This window comes from Astatotilapia calliptera, chromosome 10, assembly GCF_900246225.1.
Source record: "Astatotilapia calliptera chromosome 10, fAstCal1.2, whole genome shotgun sequence".
Lineage (NCBI taxonomy): Eukaryota > Metazoa > Chordata > Actinopteri > Cichliformes > Cichlidae > Astatotilapia > Astatotilapia calliptera.
This window is the reverse complement of record NC_039311.1, coordinates 18,213,050-18,232,896: the sequence shown is the minus strand read 5'-3', so window position 1 is coordinate 18,232,896 and position 19,847 is coordinate 18,213,050. Positions and strand designations below refer to the sequence as shown.

The 19,847-nt window shown below is 39.6% G+C and overlaps 1 protein-coding gene across 1 annotated transcript; it reads right to left on the bottom strand.

Moving 5' to 3' along the window:
- Nucleotides 1-4,367: 4,367 nt before the first annotated feature.
- Nucleotides 4,368-7,493, bottom strand: ovca2 (OVCA2 serine hydrolase domain containing). Its single transcript, XM_026182106.1, has 2 exons — nucleotides 7,087-7,493; nucleotides 4,368-5,133 (listed from the first exon to the last, which is right to left on the bottom strand). Exons 1-2 carry the CDS (start codon nucleotides 7,238-7,240, stop codon nucleotides 4,610-4,612), a joined length of 678 nt encoding a protein of 225 aa, XP_026037891.1. The 5' UTR covers nucleotides 7,241-7,493; the 3' UTR covers nucleotides 4,368-4,609.
- Nucleotides 7,494-19,847: the final 12,354 nt, after the last annotated feature.

The window sequence follows — 19,847 nt, the reverse complement described above, 5'->3', positions numbered from 1 at the left end:
TGCATGTTTCATGCTTTCATTTTCCTACAAAGGTATCACCTTTCACTTTTCTCCTGTACAATATGATCTCAAATAAACATTCCCATGAATGAGAAAACCGCAAAAGGATCCACTTTCATGAGTAAATCATAGTATGGAGTATGAGTCTTATAGAACTCACATTTAAAATATAAATATTTAGTTGCATTCAAGAAAGCTGGAAGTTTTCTTCTATTTCTTGTTCACAACAAACAAGAAAATGGACACATGCCATATCTTTGGAACACATCCAGTGTTATATCACCCCGTTCTGCACCAACATACCAATGTAACTGTGCAAACACACATGTAAACGCATGCAGACATGCATATATTTATAAGAACTATATTTATAATAATTCAACATCAGATTTGATTTTCGCAGAGGAGTGAAAAAGTTAAAAATCCAAACTCTTCACAAATCCCTCTGTTTCAGCATCTTCTCATTGTTGGGATCAGAGGCAAATGAGATTATAAAGATGATGAAAACAAAACAGATGGTGAATGGCTGCCAAAAGAAGGGGAAAAAAGATGTAAATCCAAAAGTTGTAAGCCAGATAATAAAATCTCAAGTCCTCAGCTGAGTGTCTAGTAATCACAGGTTATTCCACGCAGAGCTGTCAGCGGTGGAGGCTGTAATAACAAGGCAGAGTTGGTCAACTTTGTCAGTCTCTGGATGAGCATGGGCCATGGGATGACCAGGCTCATTGGAGTTTAAGTACAAGTCTTATATAGGGGCCACTGCTGTCCCGCCCCTTCTTCTGTCTCCCATAACAACAAACGCTCCATAATCAAAATAGAGCCCCATCTGTGCTATGACACACCCCTGTGCCCCCTGCTCCATTCCCCCAGCCTCCGCCGAGGGAAAGAGGGAAAAAGTGATACTTAAGTTGTGGCAACCCCCCCCTCAAAAAACAAAAAGCCTTGAATGTACCCTCACTCTCCCTTTTTAACCGCAGTGGCCAGAGTGGGGCCGAGTAAGAGAGGGAGATGAGGAGGCAGAGAGTGTGGATGGCTCCACCCTCGTGCGTCTCTGTCTCTCATTCCATTATTTCCCGGTTGTTGTGCAACAGGGGGAATGGATTCCTGAGACGAGAGTCACGGCTCTGTTGTAAAACTTACTGGCAAGAGTGACCCTCTGTGTTTTTCTTTTACTGTTTCCTTTGCTCACTCACTCTCTCCGTTCATCTCTACTTGTTATCAAAACCATGTGTGTGTGTGTGTGTGTGTGCTGTGAGGTCTTGGAGGGACACAGGGGCCACAGGGGAGCACGGGAGAATGAATATGAGGACTACAGTGGTGAAAGGAGTCGTGTGAGAGGCTGTAAGAGATCATCAGATGCTTGATGGAGGTGGTTTGTTGTAAACACAAGGCTGATTGATTAAGAGAGTCAGAGTGGGGCTTTTCTTTATGAGAAGAAGCTGAGGCTAAAGATAAGTTAAGCAGTTTTAAAGTGGAATTTAATCTCAATGAGGCAATTCAGCACTTACATGAGCCCACAGTTGCCTGGTGTTTTGGGCCGAGAGGAGATTTCCGAGACATCCAGACAAACAAAACTATTTTTGTCCATGTCATAAATGTAACAGACACGGCGATAGGGTATGGTGCACCCAATGCCGATGACATACAGGATGTGTACGGGAGGAGGATGTTGACGAGGTTTCGAAGCGAGGAAGAGTCTGGTGGGAGATGAAAGAAAAGGGAAAGGAAGGGGGCGAGAGAGAGCAAGAGAGGTAGAGAGGAGAGAGCGCACATCTGGAAACAATTGAACGAGCACAGGCTGACATGCACATGCTTCTGCTATAAAAGAACAATATGTCCTTGTCCTACACATTTCCCTGTGCGCATAAACCTGTCTGCACGACACCTTCATGCACCCCGGAAAATCTGAAACAACTAAACCGATCACTGAGCTACATCCTCTCCGGATGATTTCTTGTTAATTCCTTCACAGATGTATAGCGTTAATTAAAAGTGGGAGTAAAGCATTGTCCAGTTCACCGTGGACCTTTCTTAGCACAAAGGTCTTTTTGTAAGAGGGAGCTTTCATTGTGACACAGCCGCCTCGATGCAACACAAAAGGGAAGAATTTGTGCAAAGCTCTTATGCAAAATATTTCCCAAACATATTAAACTGAGGTTTCTTCTGTCACGCTGATATAAAATTCATGTCATAACTTTCCAGAATCATGGCGGAGTGTACCCAGATCCTAAAAATGTCAGCCCTCTTTTGGTGTAGTGTTGGTTTTAAAATAGTTGTAGAAGAGGAAAAATTGTTGTAGAAGTTATTCTTGAATTTACAGGCGTAAAAAAGAAAAGTATATCGACATTAGTGTATAGTGTGAAATTTATAACGTTCCTTACTTCCCTTTATATGCTCTTAATATAGCCCATTAAATGTTAACATAAAGGCCTTAGTGATCATCAAAGTGATTTTTGTGTCACCTCAGTGTGTGGAATATCCCTGCTGATTGCAGCATCTGCAGAGGACTGACATTTGAGGGTTCGGTAACTTTCATCAAATTCTATACCTGCAGCTTACATATAGTCATGTGCATCAAACCTGCTTCTATAGGAATTAAGGGGGTAAGTTACAGCCAAGGAATGCTGTTTAAATGTATTAACTGAGCACCACTATACAAGCAGATGTTTTGGCAGTTTGCAGGTCTGGAGCAATCAGGTGTGTGTTGCCACAATCAGGTGAGTGTTGCCACAATGCCAAAGAGGAAATACGTCAGCAAAGGGTCTTAGAGAAGCAACTGTTTCTGCTCATCACTCTGGGAAGGGCTATGAGGCCATTTCCAAACAATTTGAAGTTCATCATTTATACAGTGAGGAACATTATTCACAAGTGGAAAACATTCAAGAGTCTCTAAACTTCCCATGAGTGAACGTCCCAGCAAATTCACCCCAAGGTCACCCCAGGAGATACATCTCAGACTTGACAGGCCCCAGTTAGCATGTTAAATATTAAAGTTCATGACTGCAAAGTTAGAGAAAGACTGAACAAGTAAGGCCTGTTTGGGAGAGAGCCTCATCTTTCTAAAAAGAACATGGTAGCACAGCTAATGTTTGCAAATTGCACAAACCACAAGACTTCTGGAACAATGTCCTGTGGACAGACAAGACAAAACTGAATGTTTGGCTATAATGCAGTTTGGTGGAAAACAAACACAGCATTTCAGCACAAACACTTCATACCAACTGTCAGCACAGTGATGAAGGGATGGTGACTTGGGTTTGTTTTACAGCCACAGGACCTGGGCACCTTGCGCTCATTGAGTCGAGCATGATCTCCTCTGAATACCAAAGTTTTCTAGAGTTAAATGTGAGGCTGTCTGTCTGACAGCTCGTCTGAAAATGGGTCATGCAACAGGACATTGATCTCAAGAACAGCAGCCAATTTCAGAATGACTGGGAAAAAAAAAATCAAGGTGATGCAGTGTCCCAGTTAAAGTCCAGCTCTCAACCTGATTGAGATGCTGTGCAGGGACCATGAGAGCTGTGCATAAATTGATGCCAGCAAACCTCATTGAACTGAAGCAACACTGTAAAGAAGGGTGGGCCAAAATTCCTCCACAATGATGTGAGACAGTCATTCAGAAAACTCTTATTTCAAATTATTCCTGATAAAGGGGGTCCTACAAACTCCTGAAAAATGGGGTGTTTGTTTTTCACCCACTGGTTTTGCATTTTGACCAGTCTTATTAAATAAATAATGTGTAACTTTAGATGACACCTTGATATGAAAACTGTAGAATTGAAAGAGGGTAAACGTCCTTTTTAATATAATAATAATAGCACATCTCATATCACCTCAGTGTGGAACATACCTGCTGACAGCAGAATTTGTAGAATAGTGTCCAACAGTATAATAACACCAGGGATAGACTCGGCTACTTGTGTTTTTGCGCCCCCCATCTCACCTACATCTGTCACTCTAAATAATCTTTAGAGTGCTTTGTAAATAAATTCAAAGTCATTTTAAATGACAAGAAGGTTGCTGCATGAGACTGTACATTTGTTTTATGTTTATCTAGCTTTGAAGTTTATCATTTTGGTTTGCATTTATGTATTTCTGTATGCATACTGTGTATTATCAAGTAAACATTGCTCACTGAACTCCTGTGCATCCTGGCTAGGACACTTTCATAAGGAATTGGAGAGTCAGATGTCCCTGGTTTAATAAAGAATAACTACATAAAATTGTACCGACTTTAAGGAGTGACCGGAAACTACAATACTTCAGCTAAAAAGACAAATATAATAACACTTTACTGGCACAAAGCCATGCTGCTAATCAGATTTAGCTTTTTCAATGCTGGTGAATTAAAGCGCATCTCAAACATATACAAAGACATAATTTCATCTTTATTAAGGCAATAAATTTTCACTGAGGGTTACAATAAGGCTGTTGCTTAGCTCACAAAGCGAAACACAGAGCAGAGTAGTTTAAATAAACAGTGTGCATCTGGAATCAATTATTTTCTCACAAGATGTTTCTGAACATTAAAAAAAAATCAACCAGCCACATTTTAGAGTTTGAGTCGACTTCTGTTAATCTTCACATAGACTTCCTGTGGCTATGAATCTCACTGGAACCTCTTGAGGAAGTCCTGGTACGTCTGCCTGTGAGCAGATGCGGCAGGAACAAAATGACCACCAGGATGAATGAGGACCTGAGGGTCTTGGAAGGAGGGGAGGAGCTCCCTGCTCATCTTATCAGGGATCACTCTGTCCTCCAGTCCAAACACATGCAGGGAGGGCACCTGGATGGGAGAGTTGTAAAACTTCTGGTGTTGCGTACATGCGCTGCGGAAACCGGCGACGATGATGGCAAAGCGAAAGTCGAACGTCGGCTCCAGTTTTTGCTCCTGAATTGAGCACAGCATGGCGACGAAAGCAGCCCCCTGGCTGAAGCCCAGGATGCCATCAAATGGACCCTGGTCCTTCACAGCTTCTCTCACAGCTGTCACGCTCTCGTCAAGCCCCAGGCTTTCTTCACACTGCTGCTGAGCGTTGAAACTCCGAGCCTTGATGTCAGAAAACCACCAACCCCTGGGGTCCTCATCACCTCCAGACTCAGGAGCTGAATCATTCTGTTTATCTGCAACTTCTGAAAGGACAGAAGAGGAAAGTGGCTACTTTCAAAGGAAGGCAACAGAGATTTGGGGTTGATGCAGATGCTGATATTTTTGTGGGTATTTGTTTCTACTTTTATAGTCTCTCAGTTCTTCTTCAAAACATCTTTGAACATTTAGCGAGCACTAAATTGATGTGACATAATAACTCGGGCCAATGCAACAGGCTGACAGCAGACAACAAAACAGCGACTAACAGTGATATCTGGCACATATATTAGATTACATAAAACCAGGAAGGTATGTTCAGATTAAAGAAACATAAAAATTAGTTTTCAGACAACCTGTCCTGAGTTTTCAGCCAAATTCCACAGATGACCTGGTCAACAGTGGAATTTGACCTGTGGAATTTAAAATGAGAGCATAGAACAGGTAAAAAACTCTGATCAGACATAGATCAGTTATATATGCACCTATCGTAAAATCCTGTGTGAAAGTCTCAAGCCACCTCTCATTTCTTTATATTTTACTTCCAAGCAGCCAGACTTGTATATTTTTAAGTGGTCTCAAGTAATAGTTCTCCAGGCTTTCTGAAGGTCTTGCTGCAACATATTACTAAACGGCCCAGCCCTAAATTTCCTGTTATGCAAAAGTGAGCATCCTGAATATGGATGACAAAACACAACAATATGGTTGTATCTGAAAAATAACAAACTAATATAAATAAATCATTAACACATATCTAAACCAGCATTTAATTTAAAACCAATACTATAATGTTAAGTATTTGAATTATTGCCTGAAAGAATATACATACCCGTGTCAATTACTCATAAAATACATACTGATATAATATTCTGTACTGTGAGTCACCCCTTATTTCTTTGTTTTGCTCTCAAGAAGCCACACATTCTTGTCATTTTTAAAGCGGTCTTGAGCAATAGTTCTCCAGTTCTTATGAATCATTCAAGAATAAAAACAGGCACCTAACTCAAGAGATGAACCAGTGTTATATCGACACATATGAAAACAATTTTAAATTGTATCTTTAGGCACTTTGTCAGAAGAAAACACAATTTCTTTAGGTGAATTTTTGAAAAATGCCAAAGACAACAATGTTTGACAGAAATAAAAATTGTATTTTTTCACCGACAAGGTGATTTCTGAAGTGCCATCTAATCTAAAAGTTATCATGATGTGCACTGCGTCCTTAAAAATTTAGAGGAAACTAGACAAGTGGAGAACAAAAGAAGCACCAGGACTTAATAAAAAAATATCTACAGCAGTAAACAGTACCTAAAAGATCCAACAGAAACTCTTCAGTTGATCAATCTTCCCTCTAGCACCTTGAAGTGACTGTTGTTGTGATTTGGCACTATATAAATAAACCTGAGTTGAACTGAATTATTGGTTACTGTAGCCTTATTAGAAATGTTTTCAGGAGTTCTTAGAAAGGGAAACAGGGAGAAACGACTGAGGTATGGCAAATCACACAAGAACTGGACTGAAAATGAATGGCAACAGGTCATATAGAGTGATGAATCCAAACTTTTGGTTCAATTAGACATCAGTATATAAAGAGGTGGTCAAAAGAGAGGTGCAACAATGTGTGTCTTTAGCCATCTCTAAAACATGGTGGAGGCTGTGTCATTGTTTCGGGCTATATTTTAGCTGTCTTGTTAAAACTCAGTAGAATTTTAACCACACCAAATATGGCCATAGCAAACATTGAGTTTAAAGCATGTTAGAACTGAACAAACTCTGCTTTTGCCTCATATTCTGTTTTTCCATGTCTCCTTGCACACTTGCACGTTTCAATAAATCACTGCACCCAATATCTCATTTTCGTAGAAAAACTTGAATGAGAGATAGCCCAAATATTTACACAATTTACTTTAACTGGGTAATAACAACTATTCCTTAATAATTATTAAGTTCTATTAACACACAGTTAGCTATAGGCTCAGCAACAGGTGTTGGTGACCCACCTTCCGTGTTAGCTTGCTGCACACTGAGGGGTGCACTCACGTAAACCAGCTCTACGTGTTTTTTCAGCAGCTTCCGCAGAGCCCCAGTCTTCTCACGGAACGAGGTGGCGTTCTGACGGTATCCATGGATACACAAGACCCGGAGAGGTGCCATGGACAAGTCAGCCGAGCTAACTTGGCTAAAGCTAGCCCGAGAAGTTAGTTTCACTTACGGGGTCTGAGGATATTGACGTGGCTGATAAATATATGACAATAATACGCCACGATCTTATAGCTTAACCACTGTAACTCGTCTGCTGAAATACACAGCCAGGAGAAAACAGTTAATCAGTTGTTGAAATCAATCAAATGTAATAAATAGCTACAGTATTCACGAGCGTAGTCAGAGCAGGAAGGAATTATTATTACTTCCGTTTAGTCTTTTCAAAATATGACTCTTCATAGTAACCAATGGGATTTTTCTAAGAAATAATAAACAAACAAATAATGATAATACATAAACAAACAAACAAATAGCTTTTTAAGTTGAAAGTTTAGCAAAAACACACTTACTCTATCACAAACTACATATATATTATCCACAACTTTATGTTATATCGTCACATTAGTTATTTTCATAACTTTTCAGAGGTGGTATGGTACCATCTAAAGGTTTTTGAAAATACAATCATGGGGTGAATGCTATAGATAACTGAAATAACAAAAAGAAGAGCTAACCTAGGAAAAAACTGCATATGGAAATTCCTATGAGAATTTGTACTGAAGATTCTGAAAAAAAGAATACTGTTCATGCATAACTAGGTAGTATTTGCCACTTTTTAGAGCATCTGTATGAAGATAGAAGATCGTGCTGTTAAAGGGATAATAAGTGATGAAGAGTGGTCATGTTTTTTTTCAAAATTCTCTAAACTAATGCACCTGAAAACAAGGCCTGAAGTGCATAAGCACCTGCAAAAAGCAGGTAGGACAGAGAGGAAAAAGCATCACCTGGAAGTATTTTCCAGTTCAAACGAGTGTTTCATTATCATATAATTTTGTTGATCTAATGATGGTAATCATATCTTACTACGTCAATATTAAATATATTATGTTAGAGTCTAAAATGCTTTGTATAGACTGAATATATTACATTATTACAGTGACTGTAGTGACTAATGCTTTCATAGCCCATCAGATCACCCTTTCTCTCCCTCTTACTCCCTGCCTGCTTTGCTCTCCTTTGGTAGGAAATGATTTCTGATGCATACTGATGACACTTCAATTTACCACCAGCTCCCTGGTTTCTGTGTGTTGACTTCTCGTGACTTGAAGAGTTAAGTCACATGGTCAGGGATTTAGGGTTTAGGAAAAAAAGAATGCTAGGTCACCATTAAATGCTACTTTCATCCCTTTTAAAATTGCACATTAATTAATTGCATTGATTAATGCAAAAGTGTTGACAGTCAACTCTGATAAGTCAAGGCAACAAACGTTGTCTTCTTAGATGCTGTTTTTTCTGTGCTGGTCAATGGCCACTATTATTCAGCACTAGATATTCTCCTTTTGCACGACTGATCAGTTCTTAGGCAAAAAGTTAAATCATAAGACCTTTTATATTAATTTATGGATCTTAAAAGCAGAAAATTACACACCTTTTAAATTTTGTGAGGTGAATTGCAAAAATTCTAAGAGCTGCCTAGAGTAAATTGTGGGAGCCCGACTCCTAAAGACACAATGAGAATTTCTTTTGCTGCAATGTCTCGAGCAGCTACTGTAAAAGTCAAGAAATTTGTGAGAACTGCAAAAACACAAAATAACAGCAAAGAATTTCAGCACAGATAAAAGTGAAATTCAAATGTGAGACTGCAGGAAGCCTGCTTATCAGAACATCTTTGAACTCCAGTGGCAGTACCATTCTCCCAAAGGACTCTGTCAAAAATTCTGGCATTGTCTTTGATCCCGAGTCTCCTTTGACAAAAAATATGAAAGCACCCCCCACCCCCCACCCCCCTCCACACACACACACACTCGCTCCAGAGTGATAGCTGCCATTTAGCTGGTCTTCTTAAGGGTTCACGGATGGCCCAAAGCAGTGATGAACATATTCAAGGTAATAATTTAATCCAGTTTTCCCAGTGGAGAGGCATTATTTAATTACCTATGATTTCTTGAATCCCTGACAACCAAAACACAAATAATGTGTCCTTTCTTATTAATTTATCACTGCTACTTTTAATTAGTAAATCTAAAAATGGTTTATGTGGCCCTAGAATATTTACTAGGGTGACTCGTGAAAATTTGAGAAATCTCTGTATTCAGGATTTTTTTCAACTAGGAAGTGATTGTCTGTAGGCACTTCTGATTCAGAGCATGCATTTTCACTCCTTCTGTCTCCTCATAGGGTCTTTATGGGGAGACAGACTGGCAGATTGTGATTGCTCTCTTTGATGATGATGTTGTAGTTTGGTCTTTGTCTTAGTAACGTTTTGTTATTGTTGTTGTTGTTGTTGCTGAGAAAGTCCACATGTTGCCTTGCTGTGATGCACATACCACTTAAGAAATGTAAAAAATTCACATTCCCTTTCTCCCTCCCTCTCTCACACACGTGCACACACCCACTCAGGAGACAAAGCTGCTGCTGCTGATGTTCACCAGCACTGGTGAGGAGCCATCTGCTCACTTTGTCCCTTATTGAGACAAAGGGAGGGAGTGAAGGGGAGAGCTTTGCAAACTGATCTGCTGTTTTTCATTTTTGCTTAACTTTTAATTCATTCCAGAATGGCTGCTGCAACATGTTACTGACTATCCCAGTGCCACATTTCCTGTTATGCAAAAGTGAGCATCCTAAACGCAACAATATGGCCGTACTTGCAAAAATAACAAAATAATACAAATACATTCAAATAAATTACCAGATATCAAAAATCACATTTTATCTAAACTATCAACACTATGTTGTTAAGTATTTCAATTAGCTCATGGAAGAATATGAATATCAACCATAAAACACATTGATGCAATATACTGTCATATTCTGGAGAAGCCCCGTGACAGAGTGGTGACCTATTCAGGGCGTACTTCACCTCTCTAACTATGGTAGCTGGGCGGGAGGGAGGGCTGGATAGGCTCCAGCTCTCCCATGACCCTGATAAGGATAAGTGGAAGAGAATGGATGGATGGATTTTGAAGTTCCTTATAATTTTTCAAAGTAGTCTTGAGCAATAGTTCTTCAAGCTTTGTAAAGGTCTTTTAAAAAAAAAGTTTAAGAAACTGGATAAGTAAAGGACAAAAGAAGAAGTGTCAGGTCTAAAAAACTATCAGAAAGTCATGTCCTTAAGAAACAGGAAAAAAAAATCCAGCAAAGACCTGGCACAGGACCTAAGAGATACAGATCACCCTTCAGCTGATCCATCTACTGTTCACCAAATGAAATGGCCTCAGTGGAAGAGAGACTGTCAAAAAGTTATTCTTAAGGAAAGGGAGAGAAAAGGATGGGGTATGCACAATTACATAAGAAAATAAGTGAGAGCACATCTGCAGTCATGACTCCAAATTGGAAAGTTTTATTTATTTATTTATTTATTTATTTTTTTTTTTTTACAACATTTTGTGCACAGAGGTGGTCAGGAGAGAGGAACAACTGTGAGTGTCTACAGCTATCTGCCACCTACAGACGCTTTGCATTTTAGCCAGTGGAATTCTGAATGCAGAAAGTGACTAACTACTTAATTACGACTTCTCTGGGCATTTTCTGAGTTTAATTTATTCTATTTTTATACCAGTTTTGTGAATTTTGCCTCCCAGAAAATTTAGAATTTTTAAAGGTTTGGAGCAGCTGTCAAAACAATGCAGTTCCTACATCCTTACAAACACATTTGTTAAATCATACCTTTTATTCATTTTGACCAGTTTTCAATATGTTACAGATGAAGTGATGAACCCCCCCCCCCCCCCAAAATCTAACCAGGCTAATAAATTTTACCAAATCAAACAATATTCTGCTGGATTTTGACAAACTAGATTTAATAATAGAATTAAACCCTGCACGACATCACGTTTTACTGTTTTCCACAGGGGGGCAGTGGTGCACCATATGTAGAAGATGCAATCGAGATGCAACGGGGAATCATTAGCATGTGTGTATGAGGAAACAGGCACATAGTTATTGCACAGATACATGATTGATGTGGATTGATTGAATATTTTAAAACAAAATTAAAAAAAAAAAATCCACCATGATTCCGAATGAAAGCTTTCACAGTAAAATGCCACATCAACCCTACAGATCTAGAATTGTAATACTTGCAATGTGATGATTTTACATTTTTTTCTTACTGTACTGCGAACTGCTGCTTCTGATGGCCTGCTACACACCCTGATTAATAGGACATAGAGGTTAAACTTCACAGCCAGAGCCAAGAGCCAAAACAGGGGGAAGCAGTCATGGTCAGAGAGGTCAAAATGGCCTGCAGCTTGTTTCCTATAGCAGAAGGACTGGGATGCTGTCCTCTGCAGCAACATTATTAGAGACGCTGTCATTCTGCCGTGCAATCCTTGAAGTCTGTGGGCACATAAAGGAGGACAGGGAAGAGTATGACGAATGTCCTGTCTGTTCCGGATCCTCACTGGAGCTGGCAATGTAGGCCATACACAATGTGCATGTCCTTGTAGGAGAGCAGATGGATTATCCAAAAAAGCATCTTTATGCTTATTCACAGTGTTCATCGTCAAGTGTTTCCCTTCATTCAGGGTCTCGCCACTATGGTTGTTAGCGAGACAAGCATAGTGCAAAACAGTGTGATAAAAGGCTGTTTTGTTGTCGGGTTGTTGACAGCTGACAGTTATTATTATGGGGTAGCACAAAGTTGACGGGCGAGATGGCAGAAGTTCTAGACCTGTCATCTCAGGTACTTGAAAATGTCAGTTACTCCAGGTGTGACACTATTATAATTTGTTTGTTAAATAATAGGAAAGAAACAAACAAAAAACAAGACAGCTTTCTTACCGGGCAACATTTCCAAAGCTTCCCATTCGTCCTGAAACATTTTGGAGCTTTCATCTGTGAGGCATTGGATGCAGACTCATGGTTGCTGAAACTGTATCTCCCCGTGTTTCTTAAAAAAACAAAAAAATCTCATGTGCTTTGATTGACATGTTTTCATTCATGAATACATCACATATGAAGTATGAGCGGCAGAATGACATTACGATGCTTTTATTTTGGGAAACTTCAAGTAAACTTCAATTAAAGAATAAAGAAGTCACACAAAGTTTTATCACTAAGATCTTACAATTCAAAAAAAAAAATCTCTAAAACATTCCTTTAACCTTCAGTGCAGCCTGTGTGAAAGCCTCTTATCAGGTTTAGATGATACGTTCAGTGCTCTGAATGAAAATCCTCACACCTTGTTCATACAAGATGATGCTTGAGTTTACCCACTCACTATTTCTTCTCACCAGCTCTGACATCTAAGTGCTACAGGATCTATTTTAAGCATCAGTCTGATTGTGATTGACTCATACAGGAAAGACTCCTCATGAGCCTAGCTGTTTATGTTTGAATCATGCTGTAAATTTGCTAAGATTTGGACTTCCTTTGTTAATTTTATCAGAAAGCCAATTGACAATAACTGTGCAATAACAAATCTAGAAAAAAAGATGGCATATGTATTTATGTGCCCCCACTTAATGTGGCTCAAATTAAATTACCTTTTCAATGATACTCATCGTACATCCCTGCTGTGAAAATGTTTGTAGTACCTTCAGAGTATTAGTTTTATGCTAATTCACACTTCTGCTCCATTACATTTTAGAGGGAAATAATATACTTGTTTCATAGCAATTATTGTAGTCTATTAAAAATCCTCCAAATGTTACACAGTCACACAAAGATAAAGATGATCCATCCATCCATCCAGGCTCTGGCTGTGAAGTTTAACCTGTCCTATCAACCAGGTCGGTTGTAGACCATCAAAATCAGCAGCTGACAATGAACTTGTGAAACCTCAGTGCTTTTGAAATGTTTGCTTGAAAGACAGGGACCAGGTCTGCGACAACTCGCAGTCAGCTTCTATCTTCAAAGCAACTCTGGTGCAATGATAAAGCCACAATAAGACAGTCAGTCTGTTTTCAGTTTTCTATTCGTTTTTTAGTTGAATGGGGTCAAGCTACCACTTCCTGCAATCCTTTTCCTATAATTAACTGTAATAACTTGGCGAAAATCTCACATCTTTTACCTTCTGTTGAAAATCTGTTGCCATATACATACACAGAAATTCACAGAAATTCACATTAACTACTTAAATTCAGAGTGCAGCCAGAACCTCATAGATCTGATACAGAAATGACTCCACAAATAGCAACATATTTGCTGCAGCACAGTGATTTTACTACAAAATGACATGGGCAACTTTGCTTTTATATAGTAAAATAACCAGAATACAACCAGTTGGCAATCTGTTGAACTCAACTGCAAAGAGATTATACTGCACACAGGTGCTCATCAGCTCAGACTGATTGCAATATGTCAACCATGTTGATAAATTAGACAGCAGTTATTTGCAAACCTTTGCCAACCTGTCTAAGAGTGATTGCAGTCAGTCTGAGTCGGACTACAATTGTTTGGAGACACATTTCTGGCAACTGGGCAAACACTATGTGATCAGAAGTGATCTCCCAGCGATTAGAGGTGTTGCATGTTTAACCTCTGGGTGAGTACATTTAAAAATATATTTTTGCTAGGTATTAGGCAGGGAGGTTGTCTACTTTTACTCTAGTGTAATGTGATTAATCATTTATATGGTCATCTAAACTCTTTAGCCCTTATGTTTGAATAGCGGCTAATCGGAAGAAAGCTTTGTTTCAGACAATGGATGAAATGTGTTGCTGCCCCAAGGCCCACTATTAGTAGATAGGAATTATGTTGAATTATAAAGTTTCAAAGCTAGTCCAAGTGCAAGAATATCACTATCTAGCTAGGAATGAGCACATAGCTTTCTGTCATGTTACTTTTTTGTATACGTTATGTGATGATGGTGGGTGTTGTTTACACCGGAAACATGTTCACCTGGGCTTTCTTTATAGCAAGTGCAACAATACAAGAAAAGAAATATCAAAAAAAGCAACACATTCTTCGTCTTCAGATTTTCTAACATGTGGGAAGAAGAAAATCTGTGTATCAGCAGGGAAGATGTTTTTCATTGTGGGAAGCTACCCAGCACCGGTCTCTGGTGTATGTTTCAAAATGATGCACTGACGCCTCACTGTTCAAATTCACAGTCCATTAGCTGCTGCCGAGCTAGCAGAAGTTCAATGGGTTGCAAGTGGTCCTGATGCTTTTGGCTGCAGGCTTTCATTAAAATATAGATCAAAGAGATCAAATTGATAAAAGTCTAGAAGGGAGGGATAAACCGTGTCGCCACCAGAAATTAAATTTCATGATCAGGCGCACGGGAATCAAACACTGAACATAGGAAATCCCGCTCTTTTACCCTCACGCCATCATCCATTTCACATGCTGCTCAGCTATTTAATTTAATGTCACAGACATTTGAAGATCAAGTGACTGAAGTCCAACCACTGCTATCTAAAAAAAACATTAACCCAATCCCAATTCTCTGCTAGCATAAATCAGTGGCTTGAGCTGGTTTTGATGATCTCCTCGCAAAAGGTTTGTCTATTGTTTTCTGGACAGAGCCCCGGCATTCAAAGAGACAAATGACTCTGAACCTGCACAGAATCGTATATGAGGGCTTCTGAGCTGCACAGAGAACTTTAACCAGCTTGTAGCAAAGAAAGTTGCAGCAGCATACGTATCCAGGGAGGGAGAAGAGCAGACATAGTGGACACTGAAGATGAAGACCGATGAAAGGAACTGACATGTAATGGAGATAGACGTTCCTGTCGAGCTTTTAGTGAAAGGCTTACTGGCATTTCAATTGCCTTGGGCAAATGCAAAACTTAATGGGGGCTCACAAAGGAGGCCTGGGAAAAAATTACACATTGTGTTTTCTTATATTTTCTTACCCAAAATGAGTTATCTCAATAGCTCTTGGTTGAAAGACAAAAGGAAGCACAAAAAACAATTAAACCACTCCCCCCCAGAATTTCAGAAAATGTGAAATGTTCAAGTCCATAAACTAGAAAGTAAAAAAATTTCCAAATTTCCAGACAGATTTTCTTTCTCTGCTTAAACCATTTAATGTTAAACGTACTAAATATTACCTCTATATTATCAAACTGTTCAGCATTTTTGGCTACACTGTACATTTTTCCATATTTCTAAGTGAACACAGGTCTATTCCTTTAGTCCTTACTTATAGATGTACTATACTTCAAGCAATGACACATATGATTGTTTTTTTCACATACACTTGAAATGTACAGTCACTGGTGTCAAAAATGTCCCCTGTCACATAGAACACAGCCTTTTGCGCAACGGAAAGGTTTAGTTGAGGTTTTACTGCCCGAGGCCCACTGGATAGCTATAAATTCACAATACAGTACTCAGGTATTTGCATACTAAAAGCTTAATCCTGAAATTTCAGTCATGAGTCACAGATTAAAATTGTCACATATAGCCCCTACAGGTAATGTCTAAAAAAAAGTTAATGGCTGTGATCTATGTGTTAAAACACCTTTGGTGATGGCATAAAGTGAATTAACACCTGATTGAACCTGACACCTGTGGTGAACTTAAAAATAATCTTGTGTTTAAAACATCACTAATGCTGTAAAAGAACTGCTGCAATCAAACTTTGTGTTGGTAACATTTCCTTTAACTTTAATATTAAGTCAAAGGATTTTAAGACTATTTTAGATTTCTTTTTTCATTTTACAATAAGTTTTACTATACAGTTCACTCCCCTGGTAACAAACTGGTAATACTGGAAAATCATTTTAATATTTAACAAATCAGATTTTTCTTTAGACTGTATGACAGTTCAACCAAGCACTAGAAAGTGAGACCATACATTTTCTGCACTGCCTCCCTGTTAAATCTAGAACTGAATTTAATCCTCTTGATGAATCAGGCTCCACCCATTTTAAAGGCTCCATAGTATATTATCCCTATTGAGCACTTCAGTTCAACTCTACTTGTTGTTACCATAATTTGTAAAAGCAGAATGGGAGGCAGAGCCTTCAGGTGTCAGGATTTTGGATTCGGGAGACAGACATCATCTCCACTTTTAAGATTAGGCTTAAAATATTCATTTTTTGATAAAGCTTATATTTAGGGCTGGGTCAGGTGACTCTGAAACATTGGTTAGTTATGCTGCTACAGGCTCCAGTTGTTAAGGGACTTCTTCACCGCTCACCACTCAACTCTTGAACACTGCTCATGTGTTTTTCCTCTCTAATACCTTTCATTATACAGCTATATCAATGTAATTTAATAGAACTGTGTTTCTTTAGAATAAACTAAAGAGAACATCAGTTTTCTCAAGGAAAACATCAATGATAAAGTAATGTTTCCAGAACATTTAGTTAGCTGTAATCACTTTATAGGGAGATACTATGTATAGATCTTATAAAATTCCCCTAAAAAAACCCCAGAACTTTAATAAGAAGCAGTCAGATCACCTGCTGTGTGAAACAAGTTTTCTAAGCATCTTGTGCTGAAACAAGTGGAAAGCAGACTTCCTGCTGACACTCTGGCTCATTGTTCCTTCATAAGAAGGTGAAGAGAAAATCATCCACCACATGGCACGTCCTTGTCGCCTTCAATATCTCATCTGTCCATTTTTGACAGGCCACAAATTTTTAGGAAGGAGGGCTTGTATATTTAAAGAAGGACCTAATGTGCCTGACAGCTGTATCCTGCAGGCACCCTGTATCTTGTGAGCATCTGCATGGGTTAATGATTACCCAGCTGGGACCTGGTAGGTAGGCAGGGATAGCACCAACTGTTTAATAAGTGTGGTCTCTGGACCTGCTTCAGGGCAAGGCAGCTCCCAAATGAGAATGTGTTTTCGGTGCCTCTGTCCTCTTCCCAGCAGACGTGATTGTTTTCCTCTTCGAGTTCTTTATTCATAAGTATATGATGCTGGTTTTGGATAGGTGTCACACAAAGGCTATGCTAGTTAGATTTACTAAAGGTCTTCTGTAACTGTGAAAGTGCACACAGGAGAACTGTTGTGTCATGATGCACATGCCAATTAGGGAGAGCTAAAAAACACACTCAGGGGACAAGGCTGCTGTTGACGTTCTCCCCGCACTGATGAGGAGCCATGTGTCAGTCCTTGAGGGAGTCAGAGAAGAAGCAGGAGAGAGTGAAAATAAGGAGTGTGATAAAAAGGAAGAGTAGAAGAAAGAAAGCGGGGAGTTCCTATACTCAGGTGTAATGTGGCCCTTCTCTGTCACAGTGATTTATGAGGAAAAGAAATATTATAATATTCCTGCTGCAAATCAGAGAAAGGGAAGCAAAGAGGGAGGGAGTACAGAGGCTTAAAGTGTGTGTGTTCGTGTGTGTGTGTGTGTGTGTGTGTGTCTAAGACAAACAAGTCAGGCAGAGGGGCTAATATACATTAGCCAAAACCAGAGAGAAAGCTACGGCAAAACAATATGTGGCGCGCTGTTCCTCTGCACCCACACACCACTTCTGTGTGGATTTGATTTGTTGTTATATCCCTGAGTGTGCATACACACTCATGCTACAGCTAAGGTAACACCACACCACCATGTTTAAATGCATGCAATGTTTGCTTTGCTCTCTATGCAGTAAAGGTGGGACTCCTCCTAATGGATTTTCACAGCAATAATAAAACTCAGTGGCCTTTTGCATTTGAGCATGATCCTCTCTATAGGTCAGAATAAAGACTGAATATTTTTGCTCAAGACTTCCTGGTCTGTGAGTGAGTGCTGCACACGCCTTAATGTGAGGTTTCGTCTCCCAGCAGGTTCACAGTTCAGTTTGCATGCACCAGTGGAGTTGCATAGGTTACATGTATCCATCTCATATTATGTGGCTTTAATTAACCTTATCATAGTGCAACATGAGCCGAGAGAAAAGGACGACAGTATGGAAAGAGTGATAACCCTGACAGCAGGTTTCTGTCTACGTCCTTCTTCCTTCTCAGCAGGTAGAGCAGGCTGTCTACTAAGGCAGGTCAATGGTTTGATCCCTGCCTCTTCTAACATGTTCTTATAAGATACTGAACCCTGAGTAAGTGTGCGTGAAGGCTAAAAGTGCAGTAAGGAAGTGCTTTTGAGTCATCAATTTAAGCAGATGAAGCAACACACACATACAAGTATGTTCTGTTGTATACATCCTAGTTTGCTAGAAGGCTTGATACATTAATTTCATACACATTCCTTATTAGCTTTAAGTACTCTCCAACACGGGAGTGGCTCTTTCGAGAGTTAATTTAATTTTCTGTAATACAGATTATATTTCATAAAGAAATACTGGCACTGGCATACACAGATTGGTTTCCCCTGCCCATATCAATTAATGAGAATACCCAGACCCATAAGCTCAATCAGTAATTCACTCTGGCAGAACATTTACATTTACGTCTATAGCGCTTCATTTTCACTCGCACCTTTGGGGGCTTCTCCCTTTTAACTTTTATTTTCAAAACCTAATTTTCTCACCTATGCCAAAGAAATGTAGGCAATGTGATTTTCGCTGTGCTCCGTGGGCCCACTCGGCTTGTTAGCGGTTGTCCAAAGTGAGAGGAGGCGAAAAGAAAGAGTCTTTCTTAAGTTTGCAGAAAGGTTAAAATATTCCCACAAAGCAAAATGTCACTTTCAGCTCAGCGGGGGCGGCACACAACGCCGCTTATGGGTCAGCCAGTCTGACTCCCACACAGGTGTGGCTCGTGTGCGCTGCACAGAGCGACATTAACATACCTCCCGTCACACACACCTCACAAGTAACTCCACTTCAAGCACAACATTTTCCACTTGTCAGTAGTGATGGATAATAGTTAAGGGGAGGGTAACGGCAGGAGGATGCTCAGGGCCCTCACATCTGATAATAATGGCATGGAACGTCACAAAGCTAAGAGATGCGTGGAGCGATGCAGGAGGAGGGGAGCGTGATGAAATGAAAGGGGGCAGAGAGGGGATTAGCTACAGCTATTAGCAGCTTCTAAAGTAATCACACTCATTAGCTGCTATCAGATTGGGTTAGATGGTTATAAAACAAAAGAGAGAGAGAGGGAGAGAGTGAGAGAGATGAACAGAGCATACTCCAACCTACTTTTTTTGTGCTTCTCCTTTTCAGCACATTGCAGTACATGGCGACATAGTTTGTCTGTAAAAATAACACTGCACGGGTCCTAGAATAAAATGCATTTTTACAACAGCAAATGTACTTGAATTAAAAAAGTATTTTGCCCTTTGGGACTTGAGGTTACTCCAATGTGGCGAGGTAAAGCTTAACAGACAGCCACCAATGTACTTTAGGACTTTATTCTAATAATGTTTATCAAATTTAAGTGTGTAGATTATTCAAAGAAATTGTGCTTTGAATTTTTCAGAAAAGGATAAAATTGACTGCAAAGACCAAAACAGTTTCCTATGCTAAACATGTTTGTGTGTGTGATTAAATGTGGGGTTTTAATCTGGGAAGCTGTTGTCTACGTTGGCTTTATTTATTTATTTGTACTTTTCGCCTCAAACCCAAGTGGTTGTGGCAAATGGCTGCCCCTCCCCCAGCCTGGCTCTGCTGGAGGTATCTTCCTGTTAGAAGGGAGTTTTTCTTTCTCACTGTCTCCAAGCAGTCTGATTGTGTATATGTGGAACTGAACTGAATTGAACCAAAGGTTACTTCTTGA

Excerpts from the sequence above, each read along its gene's own strand:
- ovca2 (XM_026182106.1), bottom strand. The coding sequence starts at position 7,240 with ATGGCACCTCTCCGGGTCTTGTGTATCCATGGATACCGTCAGAACGCC. Across the intron at positions 5,134-7,086 it reads GCAGCAAGCTAACACGGAAG|AAGTTGCAGATAAACAGAAT; the intron begins GTGGGTCACCAA and ends CTGTCCTTTCAG.